Source organism: Emydura macquarii, unplaced genomic scaffold (genome assembly GCF_026122565.2).
Source record: "Emydura macquarii macquarii isolate MOO-44397 ecotype Brisbane River unplaced genomic scaffold, CSIRO-AGI_Emac_v2 contig_2681, whole genome shotgun sequence".
Classification (NCBI taxonomy): Eukaryota; Metazoa; Chordata; order Testudines; family Chelidae; genus Emydura; species Emydura macquarii.
Window position 1 is genome coordinate 1837150 of NW_027132818.1, and position 14446 is coordinate 1851595.

Genomic DNA, 14446 nt, shown 5'->3' on the forward strand with positions numbered 1-14446 from the left:
CTTGCTATCAGAAACCTAAAAAATGTGCATTTCTAGTCCTTCTCATTATGCTTAACAAGATCCAAAAGATTCTTACAATATATACCAGTCATCTTCTGTGTAATGTTTTCAAATCTTCAGAAACCATCCCTCCCATTCAAGAAACTGGATGATGCCTTGACATACCTTCAAAACATGCTCCTTACAACGTGACAAGGAAAGATTAGGGAAATTTAAGTTCTCCCTGAGAACTTAAACAATATAAAGATTACTTTATGGATAAGAATGTAATCAATTTTTTAATATTTTCTCTCAAAGTCATTTACCCTTGTTAAAGCTAGCTTCTCTCTTTGAGTAGTTGCTCATATGCATTCCACTATAAGTGAGTGCACGCCCCGTGCACGAGTCTGCGGAAGCTTTTTTGCCCTAGCAACCCCGGCGGGTCGGCTCCAGCGCCCCCTGGAGTGGCGCGTGCATAGCGCGGCATATAGGGCGCTGCCGACCACGCGGGCCCTCAGTTCCTTCTTTCCGCCTGTGACGGTCAGTGGAACGCTTGCCCCTTGCTTCGTCGCAAGTAGCAACCTTGGACTCTTAATCTGTAGTTAAGTTTTCTTTGTTTAAATAGTTACTATACCCTTTAGTGTAAATAGTAGAAAATAGTGTAGTGTAAATAGTTAGCCCCTAGGGGCTTTACTAGGAGCCATGCCGGGCTCCACGGGGTTCAAGCCATGTGCGGCTTGCTCAAAGGTCTTCTCTGTGAGCGACCCACATGATCACTGCCTCCGATGCCTCGGGGAGCAGCATCACAAAGATAAGTGCCGCATCTGTAAATCGTTTAAACCCCGCACACAAAAGGACAGAGACGCTCACCTTCGGGCGATTCTGATGGAATCGGCACTACGTCCCGACTCGGAGCCCTCCAGGTCACCAACGGCACCGAGCATCTCGTCGGTGCGCAGCGCTCCTCCAGCACCGACATCGGCACCGATACCAGCACTGCAGAAGACGGTACTGAAAAAGAAGAAACGGCCAGTGGCCGCAACTATGGACTCCCTCCTGCAACCGGTACAGCAGGGGGTGATACAGGAGACCAGCCACGTGCCGTCGAGACCGCCCCGGCACCGGCATCTCCTCGCAGGGAGCCTCCCTCAACCCCGGGGGGTGGGGGAGCGCCCCTGCAGGGACCATCGACTCCGGAGGCGTTTGCAGCGGCATGAGCCCTCATGGCCTTGCCTACGCCTCCGTCCCTCCCGCGGCCGAGGGATTCAGGGACCGCGTCTCGGGGTAAGCCCGCGCTGGGCTACCCCGGTGGGCAGAGGAGACGGGACTCGGTGTCTCCCCCCAGATGGTCGGGGAGGGGGAAATCAAGAACCCCCCCTCCCAGCTCCGACCGTGAGTCGTCAAGCTCCTCCACACCGCAGCACCGGGGGCGGTACAGAGGTTCCCGGGGCAGTCACTCCAGCTCTGCTTCGGAAGGGAGATCCGCGGAGCCCCGGCACTGGTCAACATTGAGAGAGAAGGGCCAGCCGAAAGAGCCACGGCACCGCTCTCGCTCATCTTCGGGCTCCAAGCACCAACCATCCTCGGTGCCAAAGGACACGGTGCCGACAAGAGCTCGATCTTCGGACCACAGTCCGGTACGGATCCCGGTGACCCACATACAAGCCTGGCACCGGTTTAGATCCCCGGCTTACAGCCCGACAGCAGCGCAGGGAGACAGACGCCACTCTTGGTCAGTCAGTAGGCGGCATGACAAACCAAGCCGCCGGACTAGATCGCAATCCCGGACTCCGAGCCCAACGCGCGCTTCGGCACCAGATGCCCCGGCACCGCGTCATCATCTTTCTCTGGTACTGAGGGGACGGGACCGGTACCGCCACACACGCTCCCGATTGCGTAGTCCGATACAATCTTGGGCACTGGCGGCGGCACCCGCACACCATCGGCGCCCTCAGTCCCCGGTACCCAGGGACAGTCCTCGGCACCGATATAGATCGGAGTCACTCTCCCTGGCGCAACATACGGTACCGAGGGATGACACGGCACCGCGTCGGCGTCCTCAATCCCAGGTACCCAGGGAACGGCATCACCGCCGACGCTCCTCGAGGTCTCTAACAGACAGCCCGGTACGATATCATCGGCACCGACAGACCTCACGAGCTCATTCACGTAACCCGGCACGGGCCCTGGCACTGGAGCTCTCGGCACCGGGGGTCTCTCCGGTACCGCGCAATAGCCCTGAGAGAGGACGCAGCTCACGCAGTCCCAGGGTTCACACAGGCAAACATCGCCATAAAACCAAGGCACGGCGGAGGTACTCATCTTCCTCCAGTTACTCTCCTCCCCGCCGGCATGGCAAGCATCACCGTGACCACTCCCCCTTGTCACGCAGCCTGTCTCCAGCAAAGGGGCAACATAAGAGGAGCCGCTGAACTCCAAGCCCAGCCCACACAGGGGCTGCCTCATACCCGGCACCGGGCCCGGTACCGACATGGGGGCAAGGGCCATGGCAATGGCCCTACTGGGGACCCTGGCCACCACAAACAGCCCAGGGAACTGGGTCTCTCCCATCAATGAGGACCCAACCGCCTCCCCCACCTAAGAGTCCACAGGGCGACGACCAATCGTCGGACGGAGAGTCGGACCCTATGGAAGGGCCCTCCACGGGTCCCCTGCCTCAGTCTTCCTCCTCTTCTCCCCCTGACACAACATACAGGGACCGGAGACCCCGCTCCCCGATTTCAAGACCCACCAAGAACTTTTAAAAAGGCTTGCGGAGAACCTAAAAATTGATCTTAAGGAGCTCTCTGAGGAGGAGGACCCTATCTTTGGCGTCCCGGCCTCAGCAGGCCCGTCTAGAGTAGCGCTCCCGGTACATGACTGAGTGTTGAAACTGGTCAGACCTATCTGGGAGACCCCAGTCTCGGTAGCTCCCACTTCAAAAACAGCGGAGAGGAAGTACTACGTCCCACAGCAGGGCTTCGAGTACCTCTATAATCACCCAGCCCCAGGCACGCTGGTGGTGGACGCTGTTAATCAACGGGAAAGACAAGGTGCCCAATCGAACACTCCCAAAAACAAAGAAAATAAAAAATTGGATCTTTTTGGGAGAAAGGTCTACTCAACCGCTGCTCTCCAGCTCCGCATAGCCAACCATCAGGCTCTCTTGGGGCGATATAATCTAAATCTCTGGTCGTCACTCCAGAGATTTGCGCTGGCCCTACCCCAAGACCTTGCAGCAGATTTTAACACCCTGCTCCAGGAAGGGTCAACGGTGGGAGGGGCTATGCTGCAATCCGCCAGTGACGCGACAGACGCGGCGGGGAGAGCCATGGCTGCTGGTGTAGTCATGCGTCGATCGTCCTGGCTACAGTCCTCAGGCCTTTTATCCGAGGTTCAGCAGGCAATACAGGACCTGCCCTTTGAAGGCACAGGCCTGTTCTCGGATAAAACGGATGACAAATTACACACCTTGAAAGACTCAAGAGCCACACTGAGGTCCTTGGGCCTATACGTGCCACAAGCCACGAGACGCCAGGGCAGACAGCAGCCTCAGAGGCCACAGCAACCCGCTGCCAGACTGCCCCCTCGACCACCTCAACCCAGGAGAGGTCAGGAGCGGTTTAGACAGCCCAACCGTTGAGACCACCCAGGCCCTGCCAAGGGTTCCCGGCCAGGGCCGCAGAAAACAATAAGCACCCCTTTTGATGGGACGCTCAAGGGTGGCACCTCCCCCATTCCCATGGCTCTCATAGCCGACCTGGATCACACCCTGCTTTTCAGAGACAGGCTGTGGCCGTTCCTCCGAGAATGGCAGGGCATAACCTCAGACCGCTGGGTGCTAAGTGTGGTGCGGAGAGGTTACACCTTGCAGCTCTCGGCCTTCCCGCCGGATTCTCCCTCTACCCCATCCCTCTTCAGGGACCCCTCTCACGAGCAACTCCTTCTCCAGGAGGTTCACTCCCTGCTCTGCCTAGGGGCAGTAGAGGAAGTCCCCCTTACGGAAAGGGGCAGGGGGTTTTATTCCCGGTATTTCCTTATCCCCAAGGCAAAGGGAGGCCTCCGGCCTATTCTGGACCTTCGCCGTCTAAACAAGTTCGTCAGACGGATCAAGTTTCACATGGTCTCCCTAGCCTCCATTATTCCCACACTGGATCCAGGGGATTGGTATGCTGCCCTCGATTTAAAGGACGCATATTTTCATGTTCCTATCCTCCCTGGCCACAGACGTTTCCTCCGCTTTACGGTAGCTGGTGGCCACTACCAGTTTTCGGCCCTTCCCTTCGGCCTTTCCTCAGCGCCCAGGGTGTTCACAAAGTGCATAGCGGTGGTAGCAGCTTACCTGCGGCGCAGAGGGGTTCAAATCTTCCCTTACTTAGACGATTGGCTGCTTCGGGGACGGTCCAGGGATCATGTGACAAACAGCTTAGCCCTAACGTGCGCGACATGCAACAGGCTGGGTCTGCTTATCAACGAGCAGAAATCCACGCTGACCCCTGTGCAGCGCATAGAATTCATCGGGGCCACCCTAGATGCAGTACAGGCCAGAGCCTTCCTCCCACTACGTCGGTTCCAAACCATGACCACCATTATTTCCCAGTTACAAAGGTCCCCCACGATGACAGCCAGGCACTGCCTCCAGCTGCTGGGGCACATGGCGGCGTGCACATACATGGTGAGGCTGGCTCGCCTCAAACTCAGGCCCCTTCAAGGGTGGTTAGCCTCAGTTTACGCCCCAGCCAGACATTCACTGAGCAGAGTAGTCACTGTCCCGCCCCAGGTCCTAGCGTCCCTGAACTGGTGGACAGACCCGAGACAGGTAATGACCGGAGTCCCATTTGCAGACCTTGTCCCCTCTGTGACGCTGATTACAGATGCTTCCGATGTTGGTTGGGGGGCCCGGATGACCGGCGACCTCAGTACACAAGGTCGATGGTCTCTACAGAAGCAACATAAACATAAACATAAACATTCGAGAGCTCCGTGCAGTCCTCCTAGCCTGCAAGGTTTTTCTCCACTTCCTGAAGGGCAGGGTGGTGCAAGTCCTCACAGACAACACCGCAGCGATGTTTTACATCAATAGACAGGGCGGAGCACGCTCCTTGGCCTTGTGTCAGGAGGCGATTCAACTATGGGACCTTGCGGTGAGGTACGATTTTCATCTGGTTGCCTCTCACCTCCCAGGGGTGCGGAACGACGAGGCGGACCGCCTCAGCAGATCGTTCTTACCCCGCCACGAATGGTCACTTCACGAGGAGGTTACAGCGTCGCTCTTCCGCAAGTGGGGTATTCCCCATCTGGACTTGTTTGCAACGTTACAGAACAAGAAATGCCCGATATTCTGCTCGCTACGCGGGCGCGAGCAAGGCTCCATTTCGGACGCTTTCCTGATAGACTGGTCGGGGCCACTACTGTATGCTTTTCCCCTGGTTCCACTGCTTCCCAAGGTCCTCTTGAAAATCAAGAGGGACAGAGCGGACATTATCCTGATCGCACCGGCATGGCCGAGACAGCACTGGTACAGTATGCTGCTCGACCTATCCATCGCCACGCCGCTCCCGCTCCCGAGGCGCTACGATCTCCTCTCCCAGGACCAGGGTCGCCTGCTCCACCCGGACCTGGACTCCCTCCACCTGACTGCATGGAGGCTTCGTGGTTAGCAGAGGGAGAAAGAGCTTGTTCGGAGCAAGTCCAGCGCATTCTCTTGGGAAGCAGGAAGCCTTCCACTCAGGTTGTATACCGCGCAAAGTGGAAACGTTTCAGTTGCTGGGCGCAGTCACGGGGCATCCTGCCGCTGGGCTCTACCATACAAGCCATTCTGGAGTACCTGCTACACCTAAAGATGCAGGGCCTAGCCCTGGCCTCTCTGAGGGTACACCTGGTGGCCATTTCGGCCTTCCATTGCCCCGTGGAAGGGAGGTCTATCTTCTCTCATCCAATGTCCATCAGGTTCCTTAAAGGAATAGAGAGGCTGTTCCCTCAGGTTTGCGAACCTGTACCTCTCTTGGACTTAAACCTAGTCCTTACTATTCTCACAGGCCCCCCCTTCGAGCCTATGGCTACATGCCCACTCGTCGTCCTCTCCTGGAAGGTAGCCTTCCTAGTAGCCATTACATCGGCGAGGAGGGTCTCCGAGTTAAGAGCCTTGACCTCGGAGCCCCCCTACACGGTTTTTTATGCGGATAAAGTGAGATTGAGACCCCACCCGGCCTTCCTGCCTAAGGTGGTATCCCAGTTTCATTATAACCAGGATATCTTCCTCCCCGTGTTCTTTCCTAAACTGCACGGTTCGGAGGAGGAGCGGAGATGGCACTCGCTGGACGTCAGGCGAGCCTTGGCTTTCTACATAGAGCGGACCAGACCGTTCTGGAAGTCCACGCAACTGTTCGTCGCAGTCGCGGACCGCATGAAGGGCTCACCTGTCTCCACCCAGCGCATCTCCACCTGGATCACCGCCTGCATCCGCACCTGTTACGAGAGGGCGAAGGTACTGCTCCCGGGACGGTAACGGCGCACTCAACCAGAGGCCAGGCTTCCTCTGCGGCCTTCCTGGAATGAGTGTCCTTGCAGGATATCTGCAGAGCAGCGACCTGGTCATCGGTCCACACTTTCACCTCTCACTATGCCATCGTGCAATAGGCAAGAGAGGACGCAGCCGTCGGCAGAGCCGTGCTGAGAAGGGTTTCTCGCCAGTGATTCCTTCCCGCCACCAAAGGTATGGCTATCTAATCACCTATAGTGGAATGCATATGAGCAACCACTCGAAGAGAGAAAACAGGGTTACTTACCAGTAACTGTTGTTCTTCGAGATGTGTTGCTCATATCCATTCCACACCCGCCCTCCGTCCCCGCTGTCGGAGTCGGCGGAAAGAAGGGACTGAGGGCCCGCGTGGTCAGCAGTGCCCTATATGCCGTGCTATGCGCGCGCCACTCCAGGGGGCGCTGGAGCCGACCCGCCGGGGTTGTTAGGGCAAAAAAGCTTCCGCAGACTCGTGCACGGGGCGCGCACTCACCTATAGTGGAATGGATATGAGCAACACATCTCGAAGAACAACAGTTACTGGTAAGTAACCCTGTTTTTTGGGTCTGCTATTTGTCATCTGGCTCTGCCTTTAATATGGGCCATAATTAATAGGGGATTTTGCAGAAAACACAATTCCATGTTTTCCATAAAATTGGGCACTTCCAATTTTTTGGCCGCATTTTTACCTATTTGAGAACAGGACCCCAGGAACGACTAGTAGTGGTAGCTTTGATCCTAGAAATGTGACTAATGTCTAAGCCTAGTTGTGCTAATATTTGGCTCTGACTTCTCAGGCAGATGGAGTTGATCACTGATTAAATTAACACTTCTTTTCCCCTTCTCTTCCATAACCACCTGGCTCACTCCTCATCACAAGGAACTACAGACCCACCAGGGAGAAGGCACAGAGCCACCAAGGAACCTCTAACCATGGTGGTGGAAGGGAGATAACAACTGAGATGCCAACCTCCTTCTACAAAATTATCACTTTTTCCATAGGAACTTGCCTCACTCCACTCTATCTTCCTCATCTGTCAAGTAAGGCCCTAATTATGATCTGACCTTGGCAGTTGAAAGGCTAGTGGAAGCTTGTTCCACTGTCCTTACTTCAATGCATATAGGTTTGATTTGTGAAGCTCATGGTTTTCTGGAATCTGATTACTTAGAATTCATCTAGATTTCCTTTATAAACTATTGTTATTTTCACACCATAAATTCTTTACTTTATGAATATATATATTCCTTTAACCAAACAGTTGAACACACAGGAATCCAACATCTGAGGTGGTAATTTAGGTTCCAGCACTGATTTAGCAAAGGAACTACAACAAACTGTAGATTGGGGATGATAGATCATGGTTGTGAATTAAATATATGAAACTAGTCTGCCTGAAATCAGGACAAGAGAAAACAGAGCAAAATGAGTGAGTATTGAGTATGATGTTCATTGGTTTGACTGTAGCCTATTATACTGTAATGGCTACAGAGTAGTAGTAGTGGAGGAAATGCAATCTTACCTTTCATAATGATTCAGGCTTTGGCTTCCTTGTTTCCAGCAGGTTTTACCATCTGCTCCTAGTTGCACCACTCCACTGGCCACCAGCTGCAAGGCAACGGGAAAGGCTCGGCATTCTGCTTCTTTCACCCTTTCCAACAAAGTCTCCTCAGTATCATCTGTTTTCACAGAGACAGGCTCCTGGAGAATCACTGCTCCTGTACTAGCTTCCTCCTAAGTGGGAAATATTTATAAATTTGTTGTTAGGAGAAGATGGCTGACAGCACCCAAAGTAGCAGAAAAGTCTAAGAGGATGTGGATGGTGTAGAGGCCTTGAGATCTGGCCAAGAATGGGTCACTAAGAGACCTTAGTGAAAACATTTTCTGTAGTGTGGAGATGGCAGAAGACAGACTGAAGGGATCCTAGACACAGATGGAGAAGGAATCAATGCAGTTGTAGACCATACAGCCAATGAGTAGGGATAAAAGGGAGAGATGGGGGTAGCTGCAGATTTAAAAAATAGTTGAGGGACCATTTGTTGAGGATAGGAAAGACTGGGACAAGCTTCTATTGGAGCTAGAGGACAATGAGAGGTTAAGAAGGAGGGCGAGGGAGGGGGATAAGAACAGGGAAATAGAAATAAGGTGATAGTAAGGGAGGGATCACTTGGGAAAGGCATCAATGGGATTATTTATATGTATAGGATCTTTAATGGACTGGGGCCCATATTTGCACAGTCTTATTCCTAAACTAATCTTCCTACAGAAATTCAATTCCCAAATCTTCCTATTTTTTTTTGTAATAATTCCAGTATTTCCAGGTACAAGTGCATTACACTCTTGTTATCTGGATAACGTTTATGCATTGTTATTGTGATACAATAATTAATATTCATCATTTGCCTAGAGTTAGAATAATTTTTAGAGGCAGGGAGAATACTTACAAGTACAAAATGTACCATACAGCCAGTGACTTTGACTCCTGCTTGTAGCACCTGCTTATGAGTATTTCTCCCTTTGCCTGAAGGTAAAAGCGATGGACAAACGTTCAAAATTTTTCCTAAAATAATAAAAAATAGAAAATTTAAGCTGAAGTTCTTTAAAAATAAAAAGAGATGATAGTCAATTAATAAAATATCTGTCAGCAAAAGCTCAGAGCACTAGGTGTCATTCAACAATCTGGAAGGCTTCGAACAGCAGTCAGAACTTACAAAGGTGCACGTGCGTGAAAAATGCAAAAGCACAGGTGGTGGGGTTAGGAGTGGCCAGATATGAGAATATATTTCCTAAACTATTACGTTTCCAGGGCCCAAGATAGCGAAGTACAGCTGCTGCTGCCAGCTAAGCAAAATGAGGTTTCAGATAAGGGCAAGATAGTCACTTGCTCTCCATGGCCACAGATGGGAGGAAGGGGTCAGAAGGCTCCCTCTACCCCTAAGTTGCATACCCAGTTCACACCTCTGTACATAAGGGGAACTGGGAGAGAGAGAGCCGGCTCTGCAGGGCTGCTATTGTGCCAGTGCAGAGACAGAAGTAATCTTCAGATGGCAAAGGGTGACACAGATTACTCCAGTGGTGGTGGTGAGGGGGTTTGTCTGAGTAAGGTCTGAATAAAAAATGAGTAACCTCTCAATGACACCTCAGGAATTGGCCGGTTGTTAACAGGACAGAGGGTTTGAGGGCAATGGAGTGTGCATTCCAGTCCCTGGTGGGCGGGGGGGTGTCTGTGACAGGAACCTTGGTCTCTCTGCGTACGTCTCCACTGCAACAAGAAACCCATGGAACCAAGTCTCAGAGTCTGCATCAATTGACTCAGGCTTGCGGGCCTAAAAATAGCAGTGCAGACATTCAGGCTCAGGCAGACCACTAGCTCTGAAAATTCACGGGGGTGGTGGAGGTGTAATGGGGGTATTTACACTTGTATTTTTTGCCCTGCAGCCCGAGTCAGCTGATATGGGCCAACCATGGGTCTTTCATTGCAGTACAGAAGTAGCCTGGGAGTCAGATTCTAATACCCCTATTCACTTTGGGCTCCCTCACGGTTTTAACTCAAGCCCAGAATGGTGGGCAGTGTGCTGTCATACCCCTAGAGCAGCTCAGGAGGGAGACTGCGTCTTGAGAATTCACAATCTCCCTCCCAGGTCCCCTACTATTCTTGGCAAGGAGTAAGCTGCCTCGGGTCTGTACCCACACAACACGTGCTCCTTGACACTCTGGCACAGCTATGCCACCAGGAACATTGCATTGGACAGAATCAACCAGCTCCCCAGCCTTTTTCATTCACCTGTGTGGGATGGGAAGAGCTTAGTAACTCTGGGGACCCTGCTTTCCTTCCTCTGCTGCTGCTGCAATGAAGCAGGAGCAGGACACTTCTTTGCCCCTGTGTCACCACATTACCCAGGCAGGGCACCAGTTAGCTCTTTGGATAGGTAGTTTCTTATCCTTTGCATAGTCCCATTGATTTGAGTGAGTGAATTAAATGAATGAAAGCATATGGTACTCCCCACTGATTTAAAATACAACAGCATGCAGAGGAAGGTGCTACTCAGTGTGAGAATAGGTGTTAGAGTCTAGCCCTATAGCAGTAATGCAGAGCATTACTGGACAGGCCCCCAGGCTGCTGAACAGGCCCCCCAACCTTTGATATTTTTATGCCTCTTTTACAGCTATTGCTCACAATTGTTTATTCTGGTTTCTTACCATTCCACTTTCCGATAAAAGCACTAGACAAAATTCTCTCAAATCCTGCCAGACAGATCAGTTTAACAGAGAATTCTTCAAGGACTCTGTCAATTGTGCTGTCAAATTCAGAGCGGCTTCCATACAATTTATGGTCAATTACCTAAAATATTAAAAGAAACAAAGCCAAAACACTAAAAGTGACTGAAGAATGTGTAGTTGGAGAACAACAGAAGCAACTATTCAGAGAACAACAGAAAAATCAAAATAGCTCATGCCAAAACATATCAGTATTTTAAAATGTTATAGTATAGCTTTGCTATTGCTCATGTGTAGTATCAATCTGTGTTTGCAATTTGCAGAATCATAAGAGGCAGAAATGGGAAAGATCTATAGTATCATCTAAGTTCACCTGCCAACCAGTGCAGGAGTATTCCTTAAAAGGGTATTTTCTCGTGATTTGTTCACATGAAAAGATATGATTGGCAATGATCTTACTCCTACCCTAAATCCAGATGCATGTGAAGAATACATATTAAGTGAATAGATTTACTGTAAAACAATATAGTTTCACCAAAAACAGCACCCTCATTTTTACAATCATTGACTTGTGTAACAGGGAATTTATTTTAGAAGACAATAGATTTATCAGACATTGTGTGTAAGATGAGCAAAGTTCTTGTTCTTCCCTACTCCAGACCAAACCCCAGACATCTAAGGTAAGTGGGGTTTTAATTCCATTCAAGAAGTCTTTAAACAACATAGGTGATGAAGCAGTGTTCCTCTTCCCCATGGAAACATGGGTGCATTCTGAAGGCTCTTAACACATATTTTCAGATCTGTGCCTATACACTGCTAGAGAAAAGTTAGGGTGGCTCCAGCTTAACAGTTTGGGGAAGCTGGCTCTAAACTTCCAGATGCATGGGAGCACTATTAAATGCTACTGAGGGCTCGTCCACACTGGGCAGCTCCATCAATGCAAGGTACTCAAGTTACGTTACATCAACATATCTTGCATTGAGTTGTCATGCTGTCTTCAGCTATGTCGATAGCTTACTCTTTTAGTTCCAGTGGAGTACCAGAGTTGGCTTGGAAATTGACTGTGTGTGTCTTCACCAGATCCGCTCAGTCAATTGCCATGGCATTAATTGCTGCAGTGACAATGGAGCCCACAGTGTAGACAAGCCCCAAGTCTTTCATTACTGTCTGAATGCAGCTGTATGAACAGATAACAATTCAGGATCTTAAATGATATTATAATAACATATTTTTGTCTCACTGTTTTTTAAGTCAGAAGTTTCAAGGTGGAAACTGTTGTCACGTGTGCAATTCTTTTTCTACTGTATGCCTATGTTAATGCAATTGAAATCAATGGGATTCCTTGGGCAATGAGGTTTACTTAACCTGAATCATAACAACAGAATAAGGCTGGTCTACACTGGCAATGGCAGTCGACGTAACACCGCTTATGTCGACCCCCTAAAGTATGCATCTCCACTGGCATGCAAGTTCCATTGATTTAAAGCGCGGTAAAAGTCGACCCAATAAAACCACCTTTGCAAGTGGCATACCACTGAATTCGAATTCCATGGGTCAAGTTTGCATCAGTGTAGGCAGAATGCAACGTAAATCGACACCATTGGCTGGGCCCCAGCAGAGGACCCCTGCCGGCCTCCTCTGTTTGGTCCCCGGTAGTGATCTCAACCTCTCCTTGGCTGGGCGGGTCGGGGAGCCGGTCTCGGCTGGTGGGGCGGTTGCCTCTGGACTTGAGGCTGGGACTGATATCTCAAGGCCTGGGGAGTATACAGCCCTAGGGACTTCAGGGTAGCCCGAGAGTCTTTTAGGGCATGTAGCTTTTCATCTGTTTTTTCAGAAAATAGCCCGGTGCCGTCAAAAGGGAGGTCCTGTATGGCCTGCTGGACCTCTTGTGACAGGCCTAACGCTTGGAGCCAGGAGCAACGACGCATGACGACAGCCGAAGCCATGGCCCTGCTAGCTGTGTCCGCCGTGTCACTGGCGAACTGCAGGGCCACATTCGCCACAGCCTCTCCCTCTTGGGTCACCTGTGGCAAAATCGGCCGCTTGGTCAGGTGGTAATGCCGATGCAAATCTCCGCAGCGATGACCAGAGGTTGAGTTTGTACTTCCCCAACAGAGCCTGGTGGTTTGCTACTCTGAACTGCAAGGCTGCAGTAGAGTAGATTTTCCTCCCAAAGAGGTCTAGTTTCCTCCCATCCTTATCCTTGGGAGTACTTGGTCCGGCCCCAATTCTTTTTCCCAAAACTGGACACAATATTCTAAATGCGGCCTCACCAATGCCGAATAGAGGGGAATAATCACTTCCCGTGACCTGCTAGTTGCCTCCTAATGCAGCCCAATATGCCATTGGCCTTCTTGACAACCAGGGCACACTGCTGACTCATATCCAGCTTTTTATCCACCGTTACCCCCAGGTCCTTTTCTGCAGAGCTGCTGCCCAGCCTGTCCCCAGTCCTTCCATTCTTTCTTGGACTCTGCACTTTTCTTTGTTGAACCTCATTAGATTTCCCCTGGCGGTCTCTCTGACTGGCTGCGTCAACCACTAGAGAGCTGGGCATCGAGTGATTGTAGAGGAACTCAAAGGGCTCCTTAGGGATATAGTACTTCCTTTCTACCCCTTGGACGGAGGAGGTACCGAGGATGGGGTTTGCCAGAGGTTTCTGGCAATTTTCATGACCCTGTCATGCACGGGGAGGGCCGCTCTTGAAGGGCCCACCGACCCTGATGGCCCAAAGAGGGGGTCCTCTTCCTCGGACATGATTTTAAACTCCATGCCCAAGTTCTCAGTGTCCCTTTTTAGAAGGTCCTGATGGGCCTGGAAATCAAACAGGTGAGTCCTGTGATCCCTGGCCGCAACATCGTCCGGAGACGAGGAGAAGGATTGAGGAATGGGCCCTGTAGAGGGTCCCTCCTCAGGGTCTGAGTCTCCCTCCGTATCATGCCCCTGGGTTGGCTTAGCTAACAGGGGTGCTGGCGGGGCCGCTGAGGAAATCAGCGACACAGTGCCCTGGGCCACTTGTGCGCTCCATGGGCCCCAATAAGGCCATTGCCACAGCCCTTGGCCCCATCCCGGTACTGGTATGGGTTGTGGCTGGTGCGCTGTAGCATGGCAGCCACCTGACCCACCAGAGCGTCGCTTGCCACCCCGGTACGGAGAGCGGCTCCGCTACGAGGATGTCGACCGGCGCCGACACCGTCAGTGCCGGCAGGAGGACAAGGCCAAAGAAGAGGTCGAGGACCTGCCCCTGCGCTGAGATGTCTTGTGATGCCTCTTTCCCCCTCGAGAGCGGGACCGGCGTCGGTGATGGCTGCGTGGAGCAGATCTGGATCGCACCGCTGTTGGTGCCGAGACTGCTGGTGCCAACACAGGTGGCGGGACCACGAAGGACGGCGGTGCCAAAAAGTCTGGGACCAGTGCGGAGGCCAGTACCAGGGCCCTCGGTGCCAGTGGTGATACCCAGACCGACGAGAGTGAACTGCTGTCCCTGGATTGGCAGCAGGACAGGGATTTGGAACAGTGCCGCGGAGGGCTCCGCACCGGAGTTTGCGAGCCCGAACTGCGGTCCCTGCCGGGGATCTCTGACGACCCTGGTGCCAACCTCGTGACCACCCACAGTGACGCGGTGCCGAGGTGCTCAACAACCTAGAGTTGGAGCTCGGAGGGGAGCCAACGCTCTCCACCCTCCGTGACCGTCTGGGAGGAGACTTAGATTGCAGACGTCTCCACCCACC

The 14446-nt window shown here is 52.0% G+C and overlaps 1 protein-coding gene across 4 annotated transcripts in view; it reads right to left on the reverse strand.

Moving 5' to 3' along the window:
• Positions 1-14446, reverse strand: part of LOC137164657 (trifunctional purine biosynthetic protein adenosine-3-like) — a 60103-nt gene that overhangs the window by 6577 nt on the left and 39080 nt on the right. For 2 of the 4 annotated variants that reach the window (XR_010923148.1, XM_067565581.1), the window contains exons 19-21: positions 10698-10839; positions 8942-9057; positions 8020-8231 (exon numbers count right to left, since the gene is read on the reverse strand). Coding sequence is in view for 3 of the 4 variants with exons in the window: in XM_067565581.1 (XP_067421682.1) it covers positions 8020-8231; positions 8942-9057; positions 10698-10839 (470 nt within the window). In the remaining variant the exon portion in view is untranslated. Of the gene's footprint in view, positions 1-8019; positions 8232-8941; positions 9058-10697; positions 10840-14446 lie in introns of those variants that run through there. The other 2 variants (XM_067565582.1, XM_067565585.1) reach the window with 2 other exon arrangements.